The 24240-nt window shown below is 41.2% G+C and overlaps 1 protein-coding gene across 8 annotated transcripts in view; it reads left to right on the top strand.

Moving 5' to 3' along the window:
* The first annotated feature begins 20135 nt into the window (after positions 1-20135).
* Positions 20136-24240, top strand: part of CEP70 (centrosomal protein 70) — a 77414-nt gene continuing 73309 nt past the window's right edge. For 6 of the 8 annotated variants that reach the window (XM_061167695.1, XM_061167696.1, XM_061167688.1 and 3 more), the window contains exons 1-2: positions 20136-20253; positions 22272-22375. Coding sequence is in view for 1 of the 8 variants with exons in the window: in XM_061167694.1 (XP_061023677.1) it covers positions 22367-22375 (9 nt within the window). In the remaining 7 variants the exon portion in view is untranslated. The other 2 variants (XM_061167694.1, XM_061167691.1) reach the window with 1 other exon arrangement.

Genomic DNA, 24240 nt, shown 5'->3' with positions numbered 1-24240 from the left:
CAGGCTTGGGTCTCCTTTAGTAAACATTCTCTTTAGGACAAAACTGCTTCGTCTCGTTCCCCTTTCTTGAGATATGGATTGTGTCATGACCTTGTGACTAACATTACCCCTTGTTCCCTTGGTAACGGTTGCTGTACGTTTGGTTTTCCGATCTTTATCATTCCCGAAAGAAGTTTGTTGTACCACAGCCTATATATACTCATAGGAAAATCATTAAAGCACCTTTGCTTCATCAGAGCTTAGGTCCCCGGGTCTTTTTTGTTTCTCTCTCTCTCTTTCACTCTCTCTCTCTTTTTCTGGCTGACTCTCTGGAGCGTGGAGACCCGTCGTGCTCACTTTTCTGCCCGGGCTTCTAAGACCCCCTCGAGAGGGCGCCTGGTGCCTTCGTGAGCGATGCAAGTCCTGTGTCAAGGACTTTATTGGTCCTCTGCGTAAACCAAGGGATATCAGCCTCTTTCTCTCTTTCACTTTCTTATCATCGACTCAGTACCACAAGGTTCTGGTTCATTAAAGGACCCCAACAAATGGCGCCTGAACAGGGACACTGGTGTACGTGGCATATTGGGCGGAGTGACTCAGGGACCTATTGAGGTCGGTAAGTACTAAGGCATGGGTTAAACGGCTGGCCAGCCCCATTATTTTTCTACTTTACGTCACCATTTGTTTAAATTTCAGGGACTTCTGGCTTCACGGCAATGAATAGAGGCTTGCCTTCAAGCAGTAGTTGAACATAATCCTTAGTTTCCTGATAAATGCAGTTTTGATTTAGAAATTTGGCTCCAGGTCAAAGAAAATGTTAAATGAGCAGCCAAACAAGGAAAAAATATTCCAATTGATCTCTAGCCCCTATGGGCTCTTATTAAAGCTGTAATTCTGCCATTTCAAGGTACCTTCTAGCCCTTCCAATATTCAGCAACAGACAGAACACTTATTACATAAATATAAATTAAATGATTAAACTTTACAAAAGGCCCAATTAAAACAATACAAAATATCTCAAAATTTTCTTACTAGCCCTGCCCTGGCTGCTCCAAATGCTTCTCCTCTGCCAACAGTCGCAACTCCAAAAGTCTCTCATTTGTTGGAACCTAATGAAAAGTTATGCTAATTTTTAGACTAGATTAGAAGTTGCTATTTCCCATACTATAATTGGAGAAGAAACCAAAAAAGAGCTAGAGAAATTACTTGCTTATGAGAATGCAAATCAGAAATGTCAAAGAGCTATAGCTGCAATTTGTGAGACTAGGATTATTATTGATTATTTGAAAGCTTGTCGCAATCTAGGATCAGAAACTCAAAAGATGCAAATGCTGGTTGAGGCAATGGCTGCTACCTTTAAAAAGGGAAATGAAGGATGCTTTAATTGTGGAGATGAAAATCATTTAAAAAGGGACTGCCCTAAGAAGGCTAATAAAATACCAAAAATTTGCCCTCGCTGCTGTAGAGGAATGCACTGGGCCAAAGGTTGTAAATTTAAATTTGATATTGATGGAAAACCTATTCCAGGAAACTCCAAACAGGGGACCCCCTAGGTCCCCTACAACAAAAAACAGGGGCAAATTCTATCTTTTCCCTCAAACCCTCAACATCCGGCAGTGCTGCCGTCGATATACCAGCCCTAAATGATTTTTTCCTTTACCCTCAAGCAGTCCCTACTAGAGTGCCTACTGGACTTTTTGGACCCCTGCCCCCACAAACTTTTGGTCTTTTGTTTGGCTGATCTAGTCTGACTTCTAAAGGAATTACTGTTCACCCTGGAATAATTGATTCAGATTATAAAGGAGAGATTCAAATTCTGATGTCATCTCAGATTCTATGGCAATTCAATAAGGGGGGCAAAATTGCTTAATTACTTCTCTTACCTTACAATTCTATTAATTCCTCTAATAATGTACTGACAGGTGGGTTTGGCAGTACAGATCAAAAACAATCTTTGTGGACATCATTAGTATCTGAGTATGCCTGACCAAATATAAATATCAAAATTAATGGTAAAAGATTTTCTGGTCTCCTTGACACTGGATCTGATATTACTAATATTTCCAAACATTTATGGCCCAAATCCTAGCCTGTACAAAAGGTCTCTTGCCAAATTGCAGGAATTTCTCAAACTAAAGTACAAGAAGTTTATCAAAGTATTCAAATATACTCATGTGAGGGACCAGAAGGCTAACCTGCAACATTAAAACCTTATGTGATAAATGTACCCTTTAATCTAATAGGAAGGGACTTACTTATGCAATGGCAAACTCAGATATACATTCCACATTTTTCCTAGGGGCCACTGCTCATTTAACAAACAAAACAATTATTAAAATAACTAAGAAAAATTATGAGCCTATTTAGACAAAGCAATGGCCCCTTACGAAAGAAAAATTACAAGCTACTAAAGAACTATAAACACACAATTAAAATTGAAACATATTGAGGAATCTTGCTCTTTTTGGAACTCTCCTATTTTTGTTATAAAAAGGAAACATAACAAATGGTGTCTCTTAACAGAGTTTAGAAAAGTTAATTCTTTTATGAAACCTATGAGTGCATTGCAACCAGAGATCCCATCACCTATTACTATTCCTCAAAATTGGCACATTATTATTACTGATTCACAAGATTGCTTTTTAAATATACCTTTACACCCTTTAGACCGGGAGAGATTCACTTTCTCTCTCCCTTATCCTAATCATATCGGGCCTCATAAAAGATTTCAATAGACTGTGTTACCTCAAGGTATGCTTAAAAGTCCTGCTACTGCTGCTGCTAAGTCACTTCGGTCGTATCCTACTCCATGCGACCCCATGGATGTCAGCCCGCCAGGCTCCCCCGTCCCTGGGATTCTCCAGACAAGAGTACTGAAATAGGGTGCCATTGCCGTCTCCATAACAGTCCTAGTATTTGTCAAAATGTTGTAGCCAAGGCTTTACTTCCTATGTGACAGCAATTCCCTCATGCATATATCATTAATAATATACCATAGCTACAAAAAGGAGAAATTATATTTTTGACACTGAATGGCTATGATATTCTTTAGACTCCAGAGAAAACTGATGAAAATAAAATCTTTTTTGAAATTGCAAAACCGGTTCTTCTTGCACGTGCAGTTAGGAAAAGGTTAACTTGTTAAAAAATATATATATATTTTTGGAGCTCCAGTTCTGCCTGGGAAACAAAAATAGGCCTAAGAAAAAACCTTAAGTTAACTCTTATCATGTCCTTGGGATACACAGCCCATTCTATCTAGGACTCCAGCCATTAACAAATTGGTGGAGCTCAAAATAAATAAATAAAACAAAAGGATATTTTAAATTTCAAACGGAGAACTATGCCTATGTATCTAAAATTATCTATGTCTCAATGTATGTCTTTGTTTTTGGATAGTGTGGAGTTAATGAGCTCTATTTGGATTCAGCTTTACATGAACTGAAGGGTGTTCAATGTTGGGTATAATGTTTATTTAAATGTGAATGTGATTTAAATATAATTATTTGTTAATCTAGTTGGGACATGTCTTGAGTCATCAACATTATATAATACTTTTATTATGCCTTGGTTTAAGGTAAACTAAGTTTGTCAACAAAAAGGTAACTCTTTATATATATATATATATATATATATATACACACAAATATATACACAAATATATAGATGAGATGAAAACTTTTAGATAAGCTCTATTAAAAATAATTGTATTTTTGGTAAAATGATATATTATCTATAATCTGGAGTGGTCTCTTGGGATTAGAGTGACTTAGATTTCTGGAGTTGTGCTGAACTAAGTAGTAGAAGTTTGTTGAATGGCTGGGTCATTTCCAAATGAAGTAGGATTTTGAAGCATTAAAATTGCTGAACATTGGCTTACTCTTAAAAGGGGTTTTTCTTGCAGAAGAGCTGAAGAGATTTTGAGCTGTTAATGAATATAAATATATATTTATATAGGAATGGATATATATATAATATAATATGATTTGAGAAATATGTTCAATGGTCTATAAAATGCTAACATACAAGACATTTCATGGTTGCTATAGAAAAGTAAAATATATGCTTTTAATAGAAAGATATAAGAAATGGCAAATAAAATGATGAATACAAAACTATTTTTTTGTTGAAACATTTATTATAGAATAAAGTGGTATTTACATAAGCTTTACTAGACTAGTTTTTCATTGTCATTCTAGCTACAGCAAATGTTCTTTCTCCAAATTAAACCAAATTGGAAACAAGAGAAAAATTCTGGGAAAACAATATTTAACAGAATTAACTTTGGTCAGCAGATACATTCAGACTGCAAATATATTGGAAAATGCAGTTGAGGTGCTTGGGTGGATCACAATGAAAACCACAAAGTATGATGTGTTTATTTGAAATAAACATTGCATTTGTTTATTGTGCTATCATACTTTGTTTTGGCCTTTTAACTTCTAAAGATATTTAGTGCTGGAATTTTAAAAAGGCTTATGACAAATGAAAGAAAATTTTATGGCAAATTGATGTAACTCATTGTCCTGAACTTTCTTCCTCTTCCTTCTTACATGTCTCGATCAACACAAATTCTTCTTTTCTAGGGGCAACACCTCTCTAAGGTAAGACTACACAAGATGTTATAACCCACCTATCAACTTACTTCACGATAATGAGAACACCTAATTCTATAAAAACAGACAATGACTCTGCCTATATTTCTAAGCAGTTCAAACAGTTTTTACATTCATTCTCTATTAAACAGATTGCAGACATTCCTTATAGTCCACAAACACAAGACATGATTGGACAAACACATTACACACTATAACTGCAAATAAAAAATTAAATAAGAGAAAATACACAGGAACACTTTTGTCTTCCTTGTCCAGAGCAAACTTTACTAGATTCTGGTGTAATGTATTCTTTAAGCCTATAACTATTGTTGGTGTGACTTTATTTCTGTTCCCAATCTGTAGGATTCTTAAAGCAGGGCGAAAACGGCATAAAAAAAAAAGACACCATTTCCCGAATGGATTATTTGTTCCTAAGAATATCAGAAATGTGGAATGTTTGCCTTCTTTTCAGGTCTGTCTTGGAAGTGTAGTCATCCTCTTTAACACACTGAACAGTGAGATTCAACAGTTGCTAAGCTGCATTTCTTTTTCAAGGACAAGGGTCCGGTCCATTAAAGGACCCCAACAGGGTCGCAAAGAGTCGGACACGACTGAAGCGACTGAGCGCGGCTCCCTGGCAGCTTAATGGTAGGCTGAGGACTGTGAGGTCAAGGACCATGGCCGCTTGGTTCTCACTGTAGCAGCTCCCAGGTCTGCACAGTGCAGGCTCCTACTATGCTCTGATAAGTGTTGTTGACTGAATGAAGAGTAGACCTGAGTAATGTTTCAGGTGGCCTTGATTTTCATTAAGGAAGAGACAGCAATCACTGCAGAGGAGAGGATGGTTGAGTGAGCCATCTGAAAAGAGCAGTGAGTGGTCCCTGGGGAAAATGGATTCAGCAGCAAAATAAACATGTGAAAGGGTTCTCTGGGGGCTCTGAAGATTTGAGGGCAAAGGGACATGCAGGTCCCAGTTTCTTCCCTCAGCTTGATGTTAATGTAAGAAGGGTTGTTTCACCTATGGGATTGGTAGTGAGGATGCTGAGCAAGTCTGTGAGAGAACAGCAGTTGAGAAACAATCAAGAACAATCTGTTGATTCAGTTAACTAGTCTGCGAAGTAATGGACTGAATTCCCAAGGAAATTATGTTACAGGGATTCTGCTTAGCACTGATTTCTTGTTTGCTACCCTGTATTGAAAGCTCCCTGGAGACAAAGGCTTTTCATATTTGCATCTTCTTCTGCACCGGTGTCTTGAATAGAGACTTTTCAATAAATGATAATTGAAAGAATGAACCAGGGAGATAGGCGAGAAGGCAAAAGGCCCCAGAGTGGAAATTTCCAGAAATAGATGAAGATGCATCCCTAATTCCTTTTTCTTGTCCTTAGATCTTCTGAGAAACACTTGTGAATTGTTGGGTTAGGGCCAGGAAACCCTGGTTGGGCAGTAGCTCAAAAATATTGTTTAATGAAGGATCATATTTTCTTGTAAAACTTTGGGAATCAGAATATCTTTTACAAGACCAATAAGGTATAATTTATTGAATGCTTGCTTTGTGCCTTGTATATTATTGCCTGTAGTTCTCACAACAGTCCAGTAGTTATTCCCATTTTACATAGACTCAAAGGCCTACAGAAGTTGCAGGGCCAGCACATGAAGCCAGCCTGTAGAATTTTCAAAGGTCATATTATCAGAGTCTGCTGTTAGAAAAGTATTGTGCTTGAATATAGATCCTGTCTTAGGGGCCTGGGGAGCCCCTCTGCCTAAGGGCCCCAGAGTGCAGAGGGCTTCAGCCCACTCATGAAGTGCATTCAAGTCTGTCCCCTGAATAGGTGAGGCAGTCTGATTTTGCCGCTGGCTTATTCTGCGCCAATGTTTCCTTTTTGGGTATAGTTTCTGGGATATCTGGAATTAAGGAACATGCCAGTTTAGGCTGTATTTTCTACCTACTTATTCCCTGGGCCCAGCACACTGGAGGTAGGCATGGTCACTTGTTATCAAAGAGGATTGTTACGAAAAGAATGTGAACAAAACACCGTGAAAGGTATTGACCTGAGCGTGAAACATACTCACCTGGTGATCCTGCTTTTGACTTTATTTCCACTCTGAGATTGTTTTCTTGTTTCCCGAGAAGTGCCTGGATGTTCCTTGCTCTAACCTCTCAAACTGCCTCGCACCAGCCCACCCATAGACATCAGTGATTTATTTTAAGAGAGCACCTAAAACCGCTTTCATTCATAATAGTCCATGTTTTCATTGGGCCTCCTTTGGAAAAGGGAATTGTTAATGAACTAATGGATTTTCTGAAATTACTTCTTAAACAGCAAGAATGGACATCAAAATTAAAGGGAAAAGTTACATCACCTGATACCTACAGGTTTAAAACTTTGCATGTGCCCTTCCAGTATCGGTCCAGCATGACTATTGGCTATGTGTTCATGGAAGCTGCACCAGAGACTTTCAGATGAGCCCAGAGCCCAGGATTCTGGACTCAGAGGATTGTGCGTCAGCACCAGTGCCAGTAACCAGTCTCCTGCTGCCAGCCAGGCTGCTGCTGCTTGGGCCTCTCTCCTTCAGCGCAAAGAGCCTCTGGCTCTACCTACACAAAACACAGAAAGTGGAGAAGGATCAAACCAAGATGGATTGAGAAACTTCAAACCAGAAAAATTGGACAGTTTTAGGAGAAAATAGATTTTGGTCTGACCCATCTGGAGAGTGGGGTTTGTAGATTCACCCTTCCTTAGACCAAAGAACCAAAGGAAGACACCTTTAAAGTGTCTAAGGAGCATTCCAAGGCTTGTGTTTCAATTTTTTAAGACAAAAATCTGCATCTAGTTGACTTTGAGAAATCTTAAAAATACGGGGAAGTACGGAGAAAAATGCTCATATTCCCACCACCAGCATTGCCCATTCTTATTGGCTCAATAAAACATCCCAATGAATCTGTGCAACTCAGGTTGGATCTTGAACCCGTGGCTTTTTAATTTAGATCACACACTGGATCTCAGGATGTAATGAAGCTCAGGTTTTTGATGCAGAAAGAATTAAGTGAGAGGCAAAGTGATAGATAAGAAGTGAATTTATCTGGATAGAAACACTCCACAGATAGAGTGTGGGCAATCTCAGAAGATGACAATCTCTGAAATATGGTGTGATTAGTTTTTATCTGGGTAATTTCATAGGCTAATGAGTGGGAGGATTATTTCAACTATTTCAGGGAAGGAGTGAAGATTTCCAGGAATTGGGCACTGCCTACTTTTTGGTATTTTATGATTAGCTTGGAACTCATGGTGCTGTTGAGTGTGTCATTTAGCTAATGAATAGAATCAGTGTATAGTGAGGCTTAAGGTCTATTGGAAGTCGAATCTTCCACCATCTTGGAGCTAGTTGGCCCTAGCCAGTTTTTATCATGTCCTATGGCTATATCATGGGAAATGCTGGGCTGGAAGAAGCACAAGCTGGAATCAAGATTGCTGGGAGAAATATCAATAACCTCAGATATGCAGATTACACCACCCTTATGGCAGAAAGTGAAGAGGAACTAGAAAGCCTCTTGATGAAAGTGAAAGAGGAGAGTAAAAAAAGTTGGCTTAAAGCTCAACATTCAGAAAACTAAGATCATGGCATCTGGTCCTATCACTTCATGGGAAATAGATGGGGAAACAGTGGAAGCAGTGTCAGACTTTATGTTTTTGGGCTCCAAGATCACTGCAGATTGTGACTGCAGCCATGAAATTAAAAGATGCTTTCTCCTTGGAAGGAAAGTTACGACCAACCTAGATAGCACATTAAAAAGCAGAGACATTACGTTGCCAACAAAGGTCCATCTAGTCAAGGCTATGGTTTTTCCAGTGGTCATGTATGGATGTGCGAGTTGGACTGTGAAGAAAGCTGAGCACTGAAAAATTTATGCTTTTGAACTGTGGTGTTGGAGAAGATTCTTGAGAGTCCCTTGGACTGTAAGGAGATCCAACCAGTCCATCCTAAAGGAGATCAGTCCTGGGTGTTCATTGGAAGGACTGATGTTGAAGCTGAAATTCTAATACTTTGGCCACCTCATGCAAAGAGGTGACTCATTGGAAAAGACCCTGTTGCTGGGAGGGATTGGGGGCAGGAGGAGAAGGGGACGACAGAGGATGAGATGGCTGGATGGCATCACTGACTTGATGGACATGAGTTTGAGTAAACTCTGGGAGTTGGTGATGGACAGGGAGGCCTGGCTTGCTGCGATTCATGCAGTCGCAAAGGGTCAGACATGACTGACCAACTGAACTGAACTGAACTGATGGCTATGTCATTTTTTAGAGGTTGTGCCCTTCCCCCTTCCCTCCTTTTTCACTAGTAGAAGGAAATATTGAAGATAAATTGGTATTTGACTTTTAACCCTAATACCTTTACTTTCTTCTCCTCCCCAAAGGCCAACATTTTCTTTTTTTTTTCAACATTTTCATGAATTTGCTATATTTGCTTCGAACTACACCTTCAATAGTTATATAGAGAAATTATATTTGTTGTTGTTCAGTTGCTGAATCATGTTCAACTCTTTGCAACCCCAGAGTCTTTAGCACGCCAGGCTCCTCTTGAATCCGTTTATCTAATATGGGGACTTGAATCTATGTGTTGGGACTCAATCCCAGCCAAAATGTAGTTTGGAAACTGAACCCATGAAGCCAGGACTTGAGCCCATCCAAAGCCCAGTGTGGGCCTCTAGCCCATGACGCCAGGACTCAAACCCAGCCAAAACCCAGTTTGGGACCCTAACCCACGTGACTGGGACTCAAACAGCACCAAAACCTAACTTGGGACTCGAACCCATGATCTTTTATTTAGAATCCCTCACCTGGTGCCTGAACTTCCTAAGGCTCAAGTTCTTTGTGTCTCAGTGCAGTAATTCAGCAAGAGGCAAAGTGATAGGCAAGAAGTAGATTTATTAATATAGGATGCTTATAAGAGATGCAAGCGGGCAGGCAGTTCTGCCCCGAGGATTGAGTGAGCTACAATTTTATAATGAAAAAAAGCGGGGAGGGGAATACACCACCTTCTTCAAGTAGACATAGTTGCAGATGTAAAGCATACATTGTGAGCTCCTCCTTCATTAGCTCCTCCTTCTTATTAGGCAGAGAAGTGTCTGATCCTATGAGGTCAAACTGGGATTATCAAATTACTAGAAGGATGGTGACATTTTTCTTCCATCTAATGGCCTGGGTCATATCTTGTGGTTTTGTTTATGGTTTTATAGTTCAGTTCAGTCGCTCAGTCATGCCGACTCTTTGCAACCCCATGGACTGCAGCATGCCAGGGCTTCCTGTCCATCACTAACTCCCAGAGTTCACTCAAACTCATGTCCATTGAGTTGGTGATGCCATCCAACCATCTCATCCTCTGTCATCCCCTTCTCCTGCCTTCGATCTTTCCCAGCCTCAGGGTCTTTTCAAATGAGTCACTTCTTCATATCAGGTGGCCAAAGTATTGGAGTTTCAGCTTCAGCATCAGTCCTTCCAATGAATATTCAGGACTGATTTCCTTTAGGATGGACTGGTTGGATCTCCTTGCATTCCAAGGGACTCTCAAGAGTCTTCTCCAACACCACAGTTCAAAAGCATCAATTCTTCAGCACTCAGCTTTCCTTATAGTCCAACTCTCACATCCATACGTGACTACTGGAAAACCCATACCTTTGACTAGCTGGAACTCTGTCAGCAAAGTAATGTCTCTGCTCTTTAATATGCTGTCTAGGTTAGTCATAACTTTTCTTCCAAGGAGCAAGTGTCTTTTCATTTCATGGCTGCAGTCACCATCTGCAGTGATTTTGGAGGCCCCCAAAATAAAGTCTGCCACTGTTTTCACTGTTTCCCCATCTATTTGCCATGAAGTGATGGGACCAGATGCCATGATCTTAGTTTTCTGAATGTTGAGTTTTAAGCCATTTTTTTCACTCTCCTCTTTCACTTTCGTCAAGAGGCTCTTTAGTTTTTCTTCACTTTCTGCCATAAGGGTGATGTCATCTGCATATCTGAGGCTATTGATATTTCTCCTGGCAATCTTGATTCCAGCTTGTGCTTTATCCAGTCCAGCGTTTCTCATGATGTACTCTGCATATAAGTTAAATAAGCAGGGTGACAATATACAACCTTGACAGACTTCTTTCCTGATTTGGAACCAGTATGTTGTTCCATGTCCGGTTCTAACTGGTGCTTCCTGACCCGCATACAGGTTTCTCAAGAGGCAGGTCAGGTGGTCTGGTATTCCTATCTCTTTCAGAATTTTCCACGGTTTATTGTGATCCACACAGTCAAAGGCTTTGGCACAGTCAATAAAGCAAAACTCTGTTAGCCTTTGCCCTGCTTTATTCTGTACTCCAAGGCCAAATTTGCCTGTTGCTCCAGGTGTTTCTTGACTTCCTACTTTTGCATTCCAGTCCCATATAATGAAAAGGACATCTGTTTTGGGTGTTAGTTCTTGAAGGTCTTATAGGTTTTCATAGAACCATTCAACTTCAGCTTCTTCAGCATTACTGGTTGGGGCATAGACTTGGATTACTGTGATACTAAATGGTTTGCCTTGGAAACAAACAGAGATCATTCTGTCATTTTTGAGATTGCATCCAAGTACTGCTTTTTGGGCTCTTTTGTTGACTATGATCGCTACTCCATTTCTTCTAAGGGATTCTTGCCCACAGTAGTAGATATAGCAGTCATCTGAGTTAAATTCACCCATTCTAGTAGATTTTATTTCGCTGATTCCTAAAATGTTGATGCTCACTCTTGCCATCTCCTGTTTGACCACTTCCTATTTGCCTTGATTCATGGACCTAACATTTCAGGTTCCTATGCAATATTGCTCTTTACAGCATTGGATCTTGCTTCTATCACCAGTCCCATCCACAACTGGGTGTTGTTTTTCTTTGGCTCTGTCTCTTCATTCTTTCTGGAGTTATCTCTCCACTAACCTCCCGTAGCATATTGGGCACCTACTGACCTGGGGAGTTCATCTTTCAGTGTCCTATCTTTTTGCCTTTTCATACTGTTAATGGAGTTCTCAAGGCAAGAATACTGAAGTGGTTTTTAGTTAAGTGAGTCAAATTGCCAACATCTATTGGATCATAGTAAAAGAAAGGGAATTTCAGAAAAATATCTGCTTCATTAACTTCTATAAAGCCTTTGACTGTGTGAATCACAGCAAACTGTGGAAAATTCTTAGAAGAGATGGGAATAGCAGACCACCTTACCTGCCTCCTGAGAAACCTGTATGCCGGTCAAGAAGCAATGGTTAGAACTGGACATGGAACAATGGACTGGTTCAAAAGCAGGAAAGGAGTACTTCAAGGCTGTATATTGTCACCCTGATTATTTAACTTACATGCAGAGTACATCATGTGAGATGCAGGGCTGGATGAATCACAAGCTGGAATCAAGATTGCCAGGAGAAATAACAACCTCAGATATGCTGATGATACCACTCTAATGGCAGAAAGCAAAGAGGAACTAAAAAGCTTCTTGATAAGCGTGAAAGAGGAGATTGAAAAAGCTGGCTTGAAACTCAACATTCATAAAACTAAGATCATGGCATCCAGTCAGTCACTTCATGGCAAATATATGGGGGAAAAGTGGAAACAGTAGCCCATTTTATTTACTTGTGTTCCAAAATCACTGCGGAAAGTGACTGCAGCCATGAAATTTAAAAAAGCTTGCTCCTTGGAAGGAAAGCTATGATAAACCTTAGACACTGTATCAAAAAGCAGAGGCGTCACTCTGCTTACAAAGGTCCATATAGTCAAAGGTATGGTTTTTCCAGTAGTCATGTATGGATATGAGATTTGGACCATGAACAAGGCTGAGCACTGAAGAATTGATGCTTCAAATTGTGGTGCTGGAGAAGACTCTTGAGAGTTCCTTGGACTGCAAGGAGATCAAACCAGTCAATCTTAAAGGAAATCAATCCTGCATATTCATTGGAGGGAGTGATGCTAAAGCTGAAGCTCCAGTATTTTGGCCGTGTGATGCAAAGAACTGACTCATTGGAGAAGACCCTGATGCTAGGAAGAATTGAGGGCCAGAGAAGGGGATGACAGAGGATGAGATGGTTGGAGGTCATCACCAACTCAATGGACATGAGTTTGAGCAAACTCAGGGAGATAGTGAAGGACAGGGAAGCAGGAAGGACTGCCTGCTGCAGTCCATGGAGTGGCAAAGGGTCAGACACAACTTCATGACTAAACAACAACAAACAAGCCTGCTTTGTTGAACAATGTTCCAGTAGCTTTCTTGAGTGATCATTAACTTACAGTGACCTCCCAAAGTTTACTAGGTTTCCTTCTCTATCTGTAGTCCCCTATTGGAACTTCTAAAACTAACTGTATAACTGTCCTATTTTATTTCTATCTCCCAGAATTTGGTCAAATTCATGTCCATTAAAACAGTGATGTTATCTAACCATCTCATCCTCTCCTGCCCGCTTCTCCCTTTGCCTTCAGTCTTTCCCAGCATCAGGGTCTTTTCCAAGAAATTGGCTCTTCGTAGCAGGTGACCAAAGTACTGAAGCTTCAGCATCAGACCTTCCAATCTATATTCAGTGTTGATTTCCTTTAGGATTGACTGGTTTGATCTCCTTGCAGTCCAAAGAACTCTCAAGAGTCTCCTCCAGCACCACCATTTGAAAGCATCAATTCTTCGGCACTCAGCCTTCTTTATGGTCCAACTCTCACGTTGTACGTGACTACTGGAAAAACCATAGCTCTGACTCTAGGGACGTTTGCCAGCAAAGTGGTGTCTTTGCTTTTTAATATGCAGTCTGAGCTTGGCATAGCTTGCCTTCCAAGGAGCAAGCATCTTTTAATTTCATGACTTCAGTCACTGTTTACAGTGTATATAATAGCAAGTATACATGAGTTAATACTCATGGCCATGATATAGTTCTGCTTTTAAAAATTATATACATGGTACCATAAGTGCCAACTGGGAATCTGAGAGTAAGAGTTGACTTGGACTGCAAGGAGATCCAACCAGTCCATCCTAAAGGAGATCAGTCCTGGGTGTTCATTGGAAGGACTGATGCTGAAGCTGAAACTCCAGTACTTTGGCCACCTCATGCGAAGAGTTGACCCTTTGGAAAAGACCCTGATGCTGGGAGGGATTGGGGCCAGGAGGAGAAGGGGACGACAGAGGATGAGATGGCTGGATGGCATCATCGACTTGACGGACATGTGTTTGACTAAACTTGGGGAGTTTGTGATGGACAGGGAGGCCTGGCGTGCTACAATTCATGGGGTCGCAAAGAGTCGGACACGACTGAGCGACTCAAAACTGAACTGAAATGAACTGAAGAGTTGACTCATTGGAAAAGACCCTGATGCTGGGAGGGGTTGGGGGCGGGAGAAGGGGACAACAGAGGATGAGATGGCTTGATGGCATCATCGACTCGACGGACACGTGTTTGAGTAAACTCTGGGAGTTTGTGATGGACAGGGAGGCCTGGCGTGCTGCGATTCATGGGGTTGCAAAGAGTCGGACACGACTGAGCGACTGAACTGAACTGAAGATGGGATTATAGGAAGCTCATACTTTGGTATTCATATTGTTGCTAGAGCTGCTCTATGTCTTTACTCAACCCTCCAGCCCTTGCCTTTAGCAGGAGTTAACCTAAATCTTCAAGTTAAAAGGTTCAGAGATAAGAAAGGAATCTATAAACGAAAAAACCAGATGGGGACTTCCTTGGTGTCCAGTGATTAAATCTTTCCTTTCCAATGCTGGGGGTCCCAGTTCAATCCCTGGCTGTGGACCTAAGATCCCACATGCCTTGTGACTAAAAAACCAAAAGCAGTATTGTAACAAATTCAATAAAGGTTTTAAAAATGGTCTACATAAAAAAAAAAAAAAAAATCTTAAAAAAAGCCAGATGGAACCAGCTGGGACCAAGATGGTGACGAATCTGACCTACAACAGACCCTGAGTCTCATTACGCATTGATTTAACTACATATAGTTAAATAACACATATTATGTGTCATTTAAATGACACATATTAAATGACACACCTATCAGCTGCCATGACTGGACATTAAGGACCAAAAATGATAAAAACGGGGTGGCACCCTACTCCCTTGGAAAAAGCCCTGCCCTTTCCCTGGCAGACTAATTCATAGGCCTCCCCATCAGTAGCCTCACCCCTCCTCCTTTTGTCTTTATTTGTTAAAATTAAATGTCTCTTACCAGGTAGGCAAGAAGTTCATCTGTGAACTTCTCTATTCTTTGAGCACTGAATAAAGCTTGTGCTATGTCTATCTCAGATTTGGTTTTCCTGTTCATTCAGACTCAAAGGGAAAAAGAACACTTTCTGGCTGAGGCAGAGAGCGCAGGCCAGGCTAGGGCTGAGTGTGGTCCATACAACTTAATTTGATAACAATATCACCATCATCATTACATTTATTTAGGATTTATTGACAGTCTGTTACATGGTAGGTCACCATGTGAGGGGATATAGCAATGAGAAGCACTGATGGCTTTTCCTCACACATGAAGTTTACGTTCTAGAGGAGAAGGCCATCACAAAAATAAGCAAACGGACTGAGGTAGATTTCCTCCAAGAGGTCTCCCAAAGACCCTTACTCCTTAATGTTCACATCCTTGTATTATGCTCACCCACGTTTCAGCAAGTTTGGTTTGTGCAATCAGTAGCATACAGCAGAAGTGATGCTATGTCACATCAAAGATCAGGTTATGAAAAAGACACCAACTTCTGTCTTAGGTGCTCACTCATTCTCTTCATCACTTCCTCTGTGGGAAGCCGTCATGTATATGGACACTCAGGCAGCCTGTGGAGAGGCCCACTTAACAAGGAACAAACTGAGGCCAGCCGACAACCACACAAGTGAGTTTGGAATGGATCCTTTAGTCCACTTGAACCTTGACATGACTGCAGTCCTGGCCAATGTGTTGACTGCACCTTCATCTCATGAAAGATTCTGTCTAGACCTCCCAGTTAAGCTATTCCTTTATTCCTGACCCACAGAAACTTTGAGATAAATGTTTGCTTTAAGCTGCTATGAATAGGGGTAATTTGTTATGCATCAATAGATAACTAATAAACAGACAGATGAAATAACTGCAAGTTGGAATAAGCACATACACCAATCTCATGGTAGAGTAGATGCCCGCGTGAGAAGTGGTATGGTCAACTGGTTAATGAAGTGGTTAATGGAGCCTGAATGTTGGTTTCAGATCCTGGATCTGCCATATACTATAATAGCAGTGTGACTTTAGCAAGTCATTTTTCTATACGTCTACTTTTGAATTTGGTCATTTGTAAACATGACAACAGTACTTACATTAAAGTTGTGAAGAGTCAACAGGTTAGAAATGAATATGCTTAGCCCAGAGCCTGAAACATTTTAAGGGCTCAATTCATGCAACTATTGTTGCTCTATATGGATTGTTGAGCATTTGTTATTAATACATTTGCCTGAGCTGTTTGCTAATTGTCTTTCATACTGGAGAATGGCTACTGAAGCAGAATGCTGCTGAACAAATCTGACTCAAATTTAACAAGATAATTCAGCACTGTATTGAGCACCTACTATGTGCGAGGGACTAAGCTAGGTTCTGGAAAAGTTTAGTAAGGTATGATCCGTGTCCCCAGGAGTTCAAATTCTCATGGGGAAGTGCAGACCAAACGTATTAGTGTAATAAAGGATTCTAAGTCTGAAAGACTTGTAAGTCAAAGAATCTTCAAGACTCATCAATCACTAAATGCCACCAATCTTTGGTATCCTCCTTGTGGGGAGCCACCTGATAGTTCTATACCCAGGAGAGAATTTGAGAGTCAGTTTAGTAGTTTAGAAAATAGATCTAATTGCTAATATAGGCTGTAAATTCTACTGGGAAGTCAAAGCACAGAGGAAAGCAGTAGGATGAAATGAAGACAGGCTTTGGATCTCAGCTTAAATGTCACTTCTTCAGAGAGTTCTCCTGCACATAACCCTATTCTCTTCCTGCATAGCAGGTATTATAATAGCATGCTTATTTGTATTTGTTCCATATTTCTCTTCCCAACTATACTGTAAGCTCCACGTGGGTAGGAACTTCATCTGGTTTACTCACCACCATATACATAACAGTATCAAGTTGAATGTGCAATACATAACAGTTGCATAATAAGTTTCTGTAAATGAACAAATGTTAAGTGAGTGTTCGAGCCATTTGAATCCTTGTGGGTAGATGAGGCCCATGGAAGACTCTTGAGACCAGCGCAGCAGGACACCGAGCTAAAGACTGAACTTGTGTGCAGAGTCCTCTCCTTTGCTGGCAAACAGAAGAGCTAGACAGGCCTTCGGGCTCATAAGAAGGAATTCCTTTGGAGCACATGTTATAGAGCTTCCTTCCCTCTACTTGCTACATACAAAATCCAGGAGTGAATAGAGAGGGGTTGATATTATTAGTAATTAGAAAATAATCAGTCTTTTTGTGCTTTGAAAATTGTGAAGGATACTGGTGATCCTCCTTCTAGTGTCCAGTTTCCTCTCAATCCTTATAGGACTCCAGTTTTACCCACGTAGCCATGCTTCCGCCTTACAACCCATGTGACTCAAGGATCACCCATCCCACTGCTAATTCCAATTATGCTAACTCCTCTCCCTTCTGGAACTCAGGCTTAAATCATCTGTAAGTTTGCCAGGCAGTTACTGATTGGAGGCAGAGTATGTGCCTAAGTGACCTAATTGGCTCAAAAAATCAGAAGTAAAGATTTCAGATGGAAAAGGAAGCATGTGGTCCTGATTGCTCCTGGTAGACATCTGAACCAGCACTTTCATTTTAATTTGAAACTTACTATGTTTACAGAAGAACAGAGGGAAAAACTCTTCCTTGATCATTTGATAAACTTGATAGCCTTTACTTTCCAATAACTTGCCCTTGATAGCTTGTTGAACCACTGAGTCAACCTAGTCCAAAGTCTGTGTTGCCTCTGGATGACAGTTATATGAGATAACAATTGTCTTATTGCTTAAGAAGACAGTTTCATTCAGTGTTCTAGTCTATTTATAGCTCAAATAATCCTAATTGACCAATGATATTTGGCTTCCTACCTGTAACTAAGCAGCGACACTCAGAAAAGTGGGTAAGTCCCCAGATGACCCTGGAAAAGTCAAGAAGTGAGATTCTTTGTGTTCCAAGTGTTGAAGATGAAAATTTGTCAACCATTGCTAGTGTAAGTAGCTGAGTATGGAATGGGCAGGGGGTGGTGGTGAGTGAGGACATGTTTCCATGGGCAGACAGACATAGAGATCAAACTCAGTGGCTCCAGCTGCCTGGAAGAAGGCTGAGTATGGGCCTGAAAGTTGAACCCTAAAAACTGTGACTCTGAGACCTCCTTGTGAAAGACACTGTGACTGATGCCCTCCATGGGAGATCCCTGTTGGCTATTGTGGGACCTGTTAATGCCACAGACCTGCATCCTCCGACCAATTGGAAGGTACAGGTTGTCAACAGTGCCATCGTGTGGCTACAAGGTGCAATGACAGTGGCTGCCAGACCTCCCCTTCAGGTGTATGGCAGCTGGGTTTTACCTTGGGAATTTCTGGGTCGCTTAACCTGCCATGAGTTTTTGAAAAAGGTGGACAGGGGCCCTATTTGTAGATCCTGAATTTATTAAAGTGATCATTAGAGGATTTAGATAATTTCCTTTCATGGAAAAAAAGGAGTATTTGTACCCTGTGGAGTGAATTTTTTTTTTTTTTCATTTTAGTTTTTACCTCTATATCAGGATGCACGAAAGTTAGGCTTGAAAATTCCCAAGCAAAAGCCTTTCCACTTTATACTTCTTTTGAAAACTCATCTATGGTTCCCCGTCACCTCCAGGACAAAGTCCCAGCTCCTTAGTGCATCTGCTAAGGCCTTCTTCCTCTGAGTCTCCAATGACACAACACACTCCTCGGCTTCCTCAGGAAGCCTATTATATTGGCCAATTGGAAGTTAGATTTTTAGGGATAGCAGATATGAGCTGTACCAAAGGAGCCCAGATTTCATTACAGAAAAAAAAAAAAAAATAAGGTTTACTGAGCACTTGTGAACTAGGCATTATAATAACATGTTTTGTTGGAGTTATTAGTTTAATTTGCACGTGAAGTTTTCTGTAAATACCCATAGGAACAGAGTAAAGGGCCAAAGTATGTGATTAAATAGTTAATCCCACTAGGGGATTGAAGGTAAAGGAAAAGTATAGGAGACTCCTGTGAGTCAATGCCCACTCAAGAAAGCAGATTTGCTTAACAACAAAGCCAGGTAACAGAAGCATGAGACATGCTCCAAAACAATAAAATGGTGGCATGAGACATGCATCCTGCCCAGTGAGGTCAGTAAATTAATGATTACTAGGACATTACTAGTATTACTACTATGATTACACCTCTGCACACACTAAAAACAAAAATATAAGTGAAAGATGGCATTATACTGAAAGCTGAGATGATTCACCATATTTTAGAATATATTACTGCTTTTTTTCCTCGTTTCCATTGAGCCAGGACAGTCCCAGTTAGACCATGTAGGGACAAAATAACTCCCAGCCTGATGTGGAGGAGGAAGTGATGATGGAAGCCTGATGTCTACTCAAGAATGAGGAAAAAGGTGTCATTCTCCCCCTCCCCACTTTTCCTTTGATTATAAAACTGTAGCCCCGTTAAGCTCTCTGAGCAATACTCCCTTGCCCATCTTCCTTGCAATGAACCGCTTCTTGTCTATCACTTTTCCTCTGGCTGACTTCCTTCTGCACTAAGACAGCAACAACCTTAGACCACCCCTCCCACCCCACCCTCCTCTGCCCTTGAACACATTTCTGTGGTTTCAATGCCTTTCCTATCTGTTTTGTTGGGGAGCTCACCATTCTTCTTATGCACCTCTCTAGGTTTGTAGTGATAGTTCCCTACCTTGGCTTGGCTGCACACTGGAATCACCCGGGGGGAGCTTTAGCAAACTATTGGCCTATGGGTCTGATTCTGATATACTTGGCCAGGGGTCTGAGCATCCGTTTCAAATTTCCCCAGGTGATTCTAGTGGGCAGCCAGGGTTGAGACTCACTCAAGGAGAAGGGAGAGTTCAGCGACCCAGGTAACCTCCCTTTCGTTCCCTTCTGTGCCCTGCACACCTTTCTCTAATCAAGCCCGCCATACTGCACCGTTAATTGCAGGGTGCATACCTATCTCCCTGACTACACTTTGAACATCTCCAGTCAGCCTCTTTTGCATTTCTGGAGCTCGATGTCTGGCCTGACACTTCGTCGAGACTTGAAAAATGCTTCACGGGAGGACAAAATGTCATGAACACACTTATTTGCGTCCTCCAAGTGCCAGGCACCGCAGCGCTCAGCCGGGTTCTAGGGAGTGAGAGAGATGGAAGTGCGCAGGCGCAGAGCCCTTCCCCCGCCCCCGCACACTGGAGTCTACGCCAAGGGCGAGCCCCGCCCCCAGTCGCGGAGCCAACCAGAGGGCGCGAGGCAGGACCAGCCTCCCCGGGCGGTCAGAGAAAATCGATGCGGTGTTCCAGCCGGGGCAGAGGCAGATTCCTCGATGAGCTCCTGCTCGATTGGCCGACCTTCCACGGTGGGGTAACGGTCGCAGAGGCGGGGCCGGAGGCGGCTGAGCCGGCCGGGTTGAGCGCGCTGCGGGAGGTAGGCGGCGGCTGAGGAAGGTGAGCGGCGTTCTAGGTTTACGGAGGCGTCGGCCGGAGCCCCCGCCTGAGGAACCCCTACCCGAGGAACCCCGGGACCTGACCTCACCTGCGCCCTGAGAGCGGTCAGACGAGCCGCCTCGGGACTGCTTCGCGCCAATTAAAATGCCAGTAAAAGGCCGAGGTGACGCGGGTAACCTGATAAACCTGGTTCGAGTCTGGCTTCCCGCCCTTTGTGGTCTTTGACTCCCCTTGTAACAACTCAGCGCCTCAGTTTCTTTATTTGTGGAACACAGCTGATAATTCTTGCCTTACATGGTGATTGAGAAGATTAAATGAGGCAATGAGTGTGAAGCTTGGAGTGATTTTTTGGTGCGCCCTGGATTCTGAATAAGTAGGTAGTTACTCCATCCCCCCTGGAGAAGGAAATGGCAACCCACTCCAGTATTCTTGCCTGGAGAATCCCATGGACGAAGAAGCCTGGTGGGCTACGGTCCACGGGATCGCAAAGAGTCGGACAGGACTGAGCGACTTCACTTTCACTTTTTACTCCATCCCCAAGAGTCCACCAGGACCGACCCGCTCCACTTTTCAGTGTCAAGGTGTCTGAGGAGGTCGCTTGGCTAGTGAAGGCTAGGAGTACAAGGTGGGGGATACGTGAAGGTGTAGGTAGATGATTGTCTCTTTCTCCGTTTTATTAGGCCCATTTCAGAGTGCGGGGCTCCTCATGCAGAGTCTAATTTGATTTTTATTCTGATCAATGAGTTGGAAATAATTGCAAGGCTGAGAGACTTGTAACACACAGGCCAAACAGAAGTGTTTTTGTACCACTTTATTTTCTAACTATAAGGTTAAACACTGTGCACGCATTATCCATGTTGGTTTCAATCCTCTGTATGAAGTTTTTGTTTTGTTTTTTACTTTTGCTGTTGCCAAATAGCCTTGAGCCTTGCCCACTCCACCTTGGGGAGGAGGTGGCTGACAAGCGAATGCTGCAGCTTTTGCTTAGAGGTTGTGTTCTGACCATTTATGTAACCTCTCCTGGGGCAGAATGATTTGGTCTAGAGGAGATCCAGCCCTAATTTCGTTTACTTACTTGCAGTAAATTCACTATTTCTTAGGAACGTTAAATAGAGACTTTGAAAGCATTTCATGTTCCATTTATTGCAGTAAAGTGAAATATGTACTTTTGAGAAAGCTAATTACAGATTTTGATGTGACTTGACTTGAGAAAGAACAGCTACCGCCTATGCATTATTTCCACTTTCCTGCCCAAAAGTAGTGAAAAATAAATACATTTTAATGTATGGTGCATGTTATAGGGGCTTCAGACTTATAAAGGGCAAGTTACCAAAGGATTTTTGGTAGACCTGGACAGTGCAAGGAGATAAAATTTTGTTTTGCTTCTCTGCATGTGTCTTTTTGTGCCATATATAAATGAACTCCTTCCCTGCAACTGCTATTTCTACAGTCTTACTTTAGGTGTGATATGACACTGATTAAAGCAAGCTCTGGCTTTGGGGAAGCGTTGGGTCTCCTCTTCTGACGCAAAGTTCCAGACCTGTGTCTTGTTACAGTTTGTAGTGGGGAGAAGACTGCTGCAAACCATTGGCACATTAATTTCACAGCATGGGCCCCTGAAAAGGAGGGCTTGGTCACAGGTGAAATTGTGATAGTTGTTCTTCCTGCCTTTGCTTTTTGTATTCAGTGGTTTTTATCTGTCTGAGAGTACTCCTGACAATAAGAATTATTCTGCCTTTGAAACCAGAATCGGAATTGATGCTAGACAGTGATAGAGTTGGACACCCAGCTAAATGTTTTAGCACAGCTGGGAGAGGAAAGTTAAGTGGAAAGAAGATACCAGTGAAGGCACTTGGTGGTGACCATCAACATCCATTAGCAGTAAATTCTGTGATTCCAGCTTTTGTTTAGTGGTTACCACCTGTACCGTAGATGACTGCTCCGGGAATAACACAAGACCTTTCTTACTAGGAGATGAGCATTTTAAGATTTGGATCTCTTATCTTTTTGAAACCTAGATGAAGATCCAGTTTCAGATGTGAGACTCACTGAGTGATCATTTCATTGAGATCAACTTGAATGACAAGGTGAAAAGTGCCAAGAGGAATGTGGTATGACTGAGGTATGTTGATGTGGTAGATAACTCTCTATGGGAATTGAGAGACCATGGAAAGAATCTGCTAATTATGGAATACTGTACATATATTTCCTTTTGACCTCCTCATAATCCTATCAGGTATTTGAAGCTCCATAAAGGAAACAAGCCCAGAGAGGCTAAGTATTTAAGATAACACAGATAGCTCGTCACCAATTCCAATCATCGCCTCTATCCTGCTGTGTGCCAGGCACTGTTCAATTAGTCCTTTCTATTTTAACTTTCCTAATCTTCCCAAGAACCTATGAGCTAAGTACTTTTATTTTCCTCATTTCATGATAAGGAAATTGAGGCACAGAGATTAGTGGTTTCTTGGTTGCGTGGCAGAAGCATGCTATTCTGGCTCTACCAGCCTTCTTTTGGTTAGTATTTCCTTTACTTTTGGCTTTATTGTTACTTAATGAAGTTTTTTTTTTTTAAATAGTGAACTTTTATTATGAAATCAAACAGAAATGAACACACATACTGAATGTATACCTTAACAAATTAAGAGATGATACCACCTGGGTCAGGGTAGAGAACCATGCTAGCCATGCTAAGACTGGTCTATCCCAATTACAACTACTTCTGTACTCCCATTAGTGCATTCTTCTGACTTTTACAGTAATTTCCTCCTTGTGTTAAAAAAAAAAAGTTTTTTTCCTAAATTTGTATTCTTCAGCATTATAGTGTACCTCTTGCTCATTATATTTAAAAAAAAAAACTCTTAATCTGTAGGTTTTTTCCCCTATTCCTTTCTTTTCCTTATAATCTATCTGAAGAACTTGGCTCATTTGACCTATATATCCTACAGTCTGGATTTTGCAATTTGCATACTCATGTACAGTTGATTATGTTCCTCTACCCTGGGTAATTCCTAAACATTTGTAGCTGGATCAAAGATTGGATCAGACTCAGATTCAATTCCTTTGGTTATTCTCTAGGTGGTGGTTGGCAGGATCATAGGAGGTGCAGAATGTCTTGTTTCTCTTTGTGTTTCCAGCACCTGTTGATACTTGATGCCTGTATATGTTCATTGAAGGCTGCAAAATAGTGATATTCTAATTCTATCATTTCTTTTACTTGCTTGTTAGAATATTAGCCCCTGAGTTGAATATGTAGCCGTAAAATCTCTTTAGGAAAGGCAGCATAAACAATTTGTTGCATTTATTTACCAATTTTTGAGAAAATGAATTGGTTCCTTATCTTCTGAAGATAATTCTTTTAAAAAGCCTAATATCAATATGAAGTCATAAATTGAAACATTTTATGGGTTTCAGTTCATTGCAGTTATTTTAATTATCAAAGCTAATGTGCTCTCATCTTTGAGTGGGAGGAGCCTACTCAAGTCTATCCTTTTGATATGACCCTACTAGTCTTTTTTTCTTTGGCTATTTCCTGACCAGGGATTGAACCTGTGCCCCCAGCGTTGGAAATGGAGTCTTAACCACTGGACCATCAGGGAAGTCCAGCACTACTAATCTTTAATAACTCCCTTGTCTGATATCTTGAATCAGTTCTGTCCCAAATCTGAAATAAAATCTTCAAGAAACTTTTTTTTTTTTTTTTTTCAAAAGGAAATAGCATTTCAATATCATAATCTGTATTCTTGGGATCCTGAGTCAATCATGGTTTTAGTCTTTTCTGTAGACAGGTGTATATAACTATCCTAGCTCTGTCTCTGGAAACACACACAGAACTCTTCATTTGTAAAACTGAAATTCTATACCCGTTAAATAACTCACCATTCCCCTGGCAATCACCATTGTACTTTCTGTATAAGTGGGATCATACAGCATTTGTTTGTGACTAGCTAATATACTTAAGGTTCATCCGTGTTGTAACTTAGGTTA

Source organism: Dama dama, chromosome 19 (genome assembly GCF_033118175.1).
Source record: "Dama dama isolate Ldn47 chromosome 19, ASM3311817v1, whole genome shotgun sequence".
Taxonomy (NCBI): domain Eukaryota; kingdom Metazoa; phylum Chordata; class Mammalia; order Artiodactyla; family Cervidae; genus Dama; species Dama dama.
Note: the sequence above shows the minus strand (reverse complement) of the source record. Positions and strands in the feature narration are given on the sequence as shown.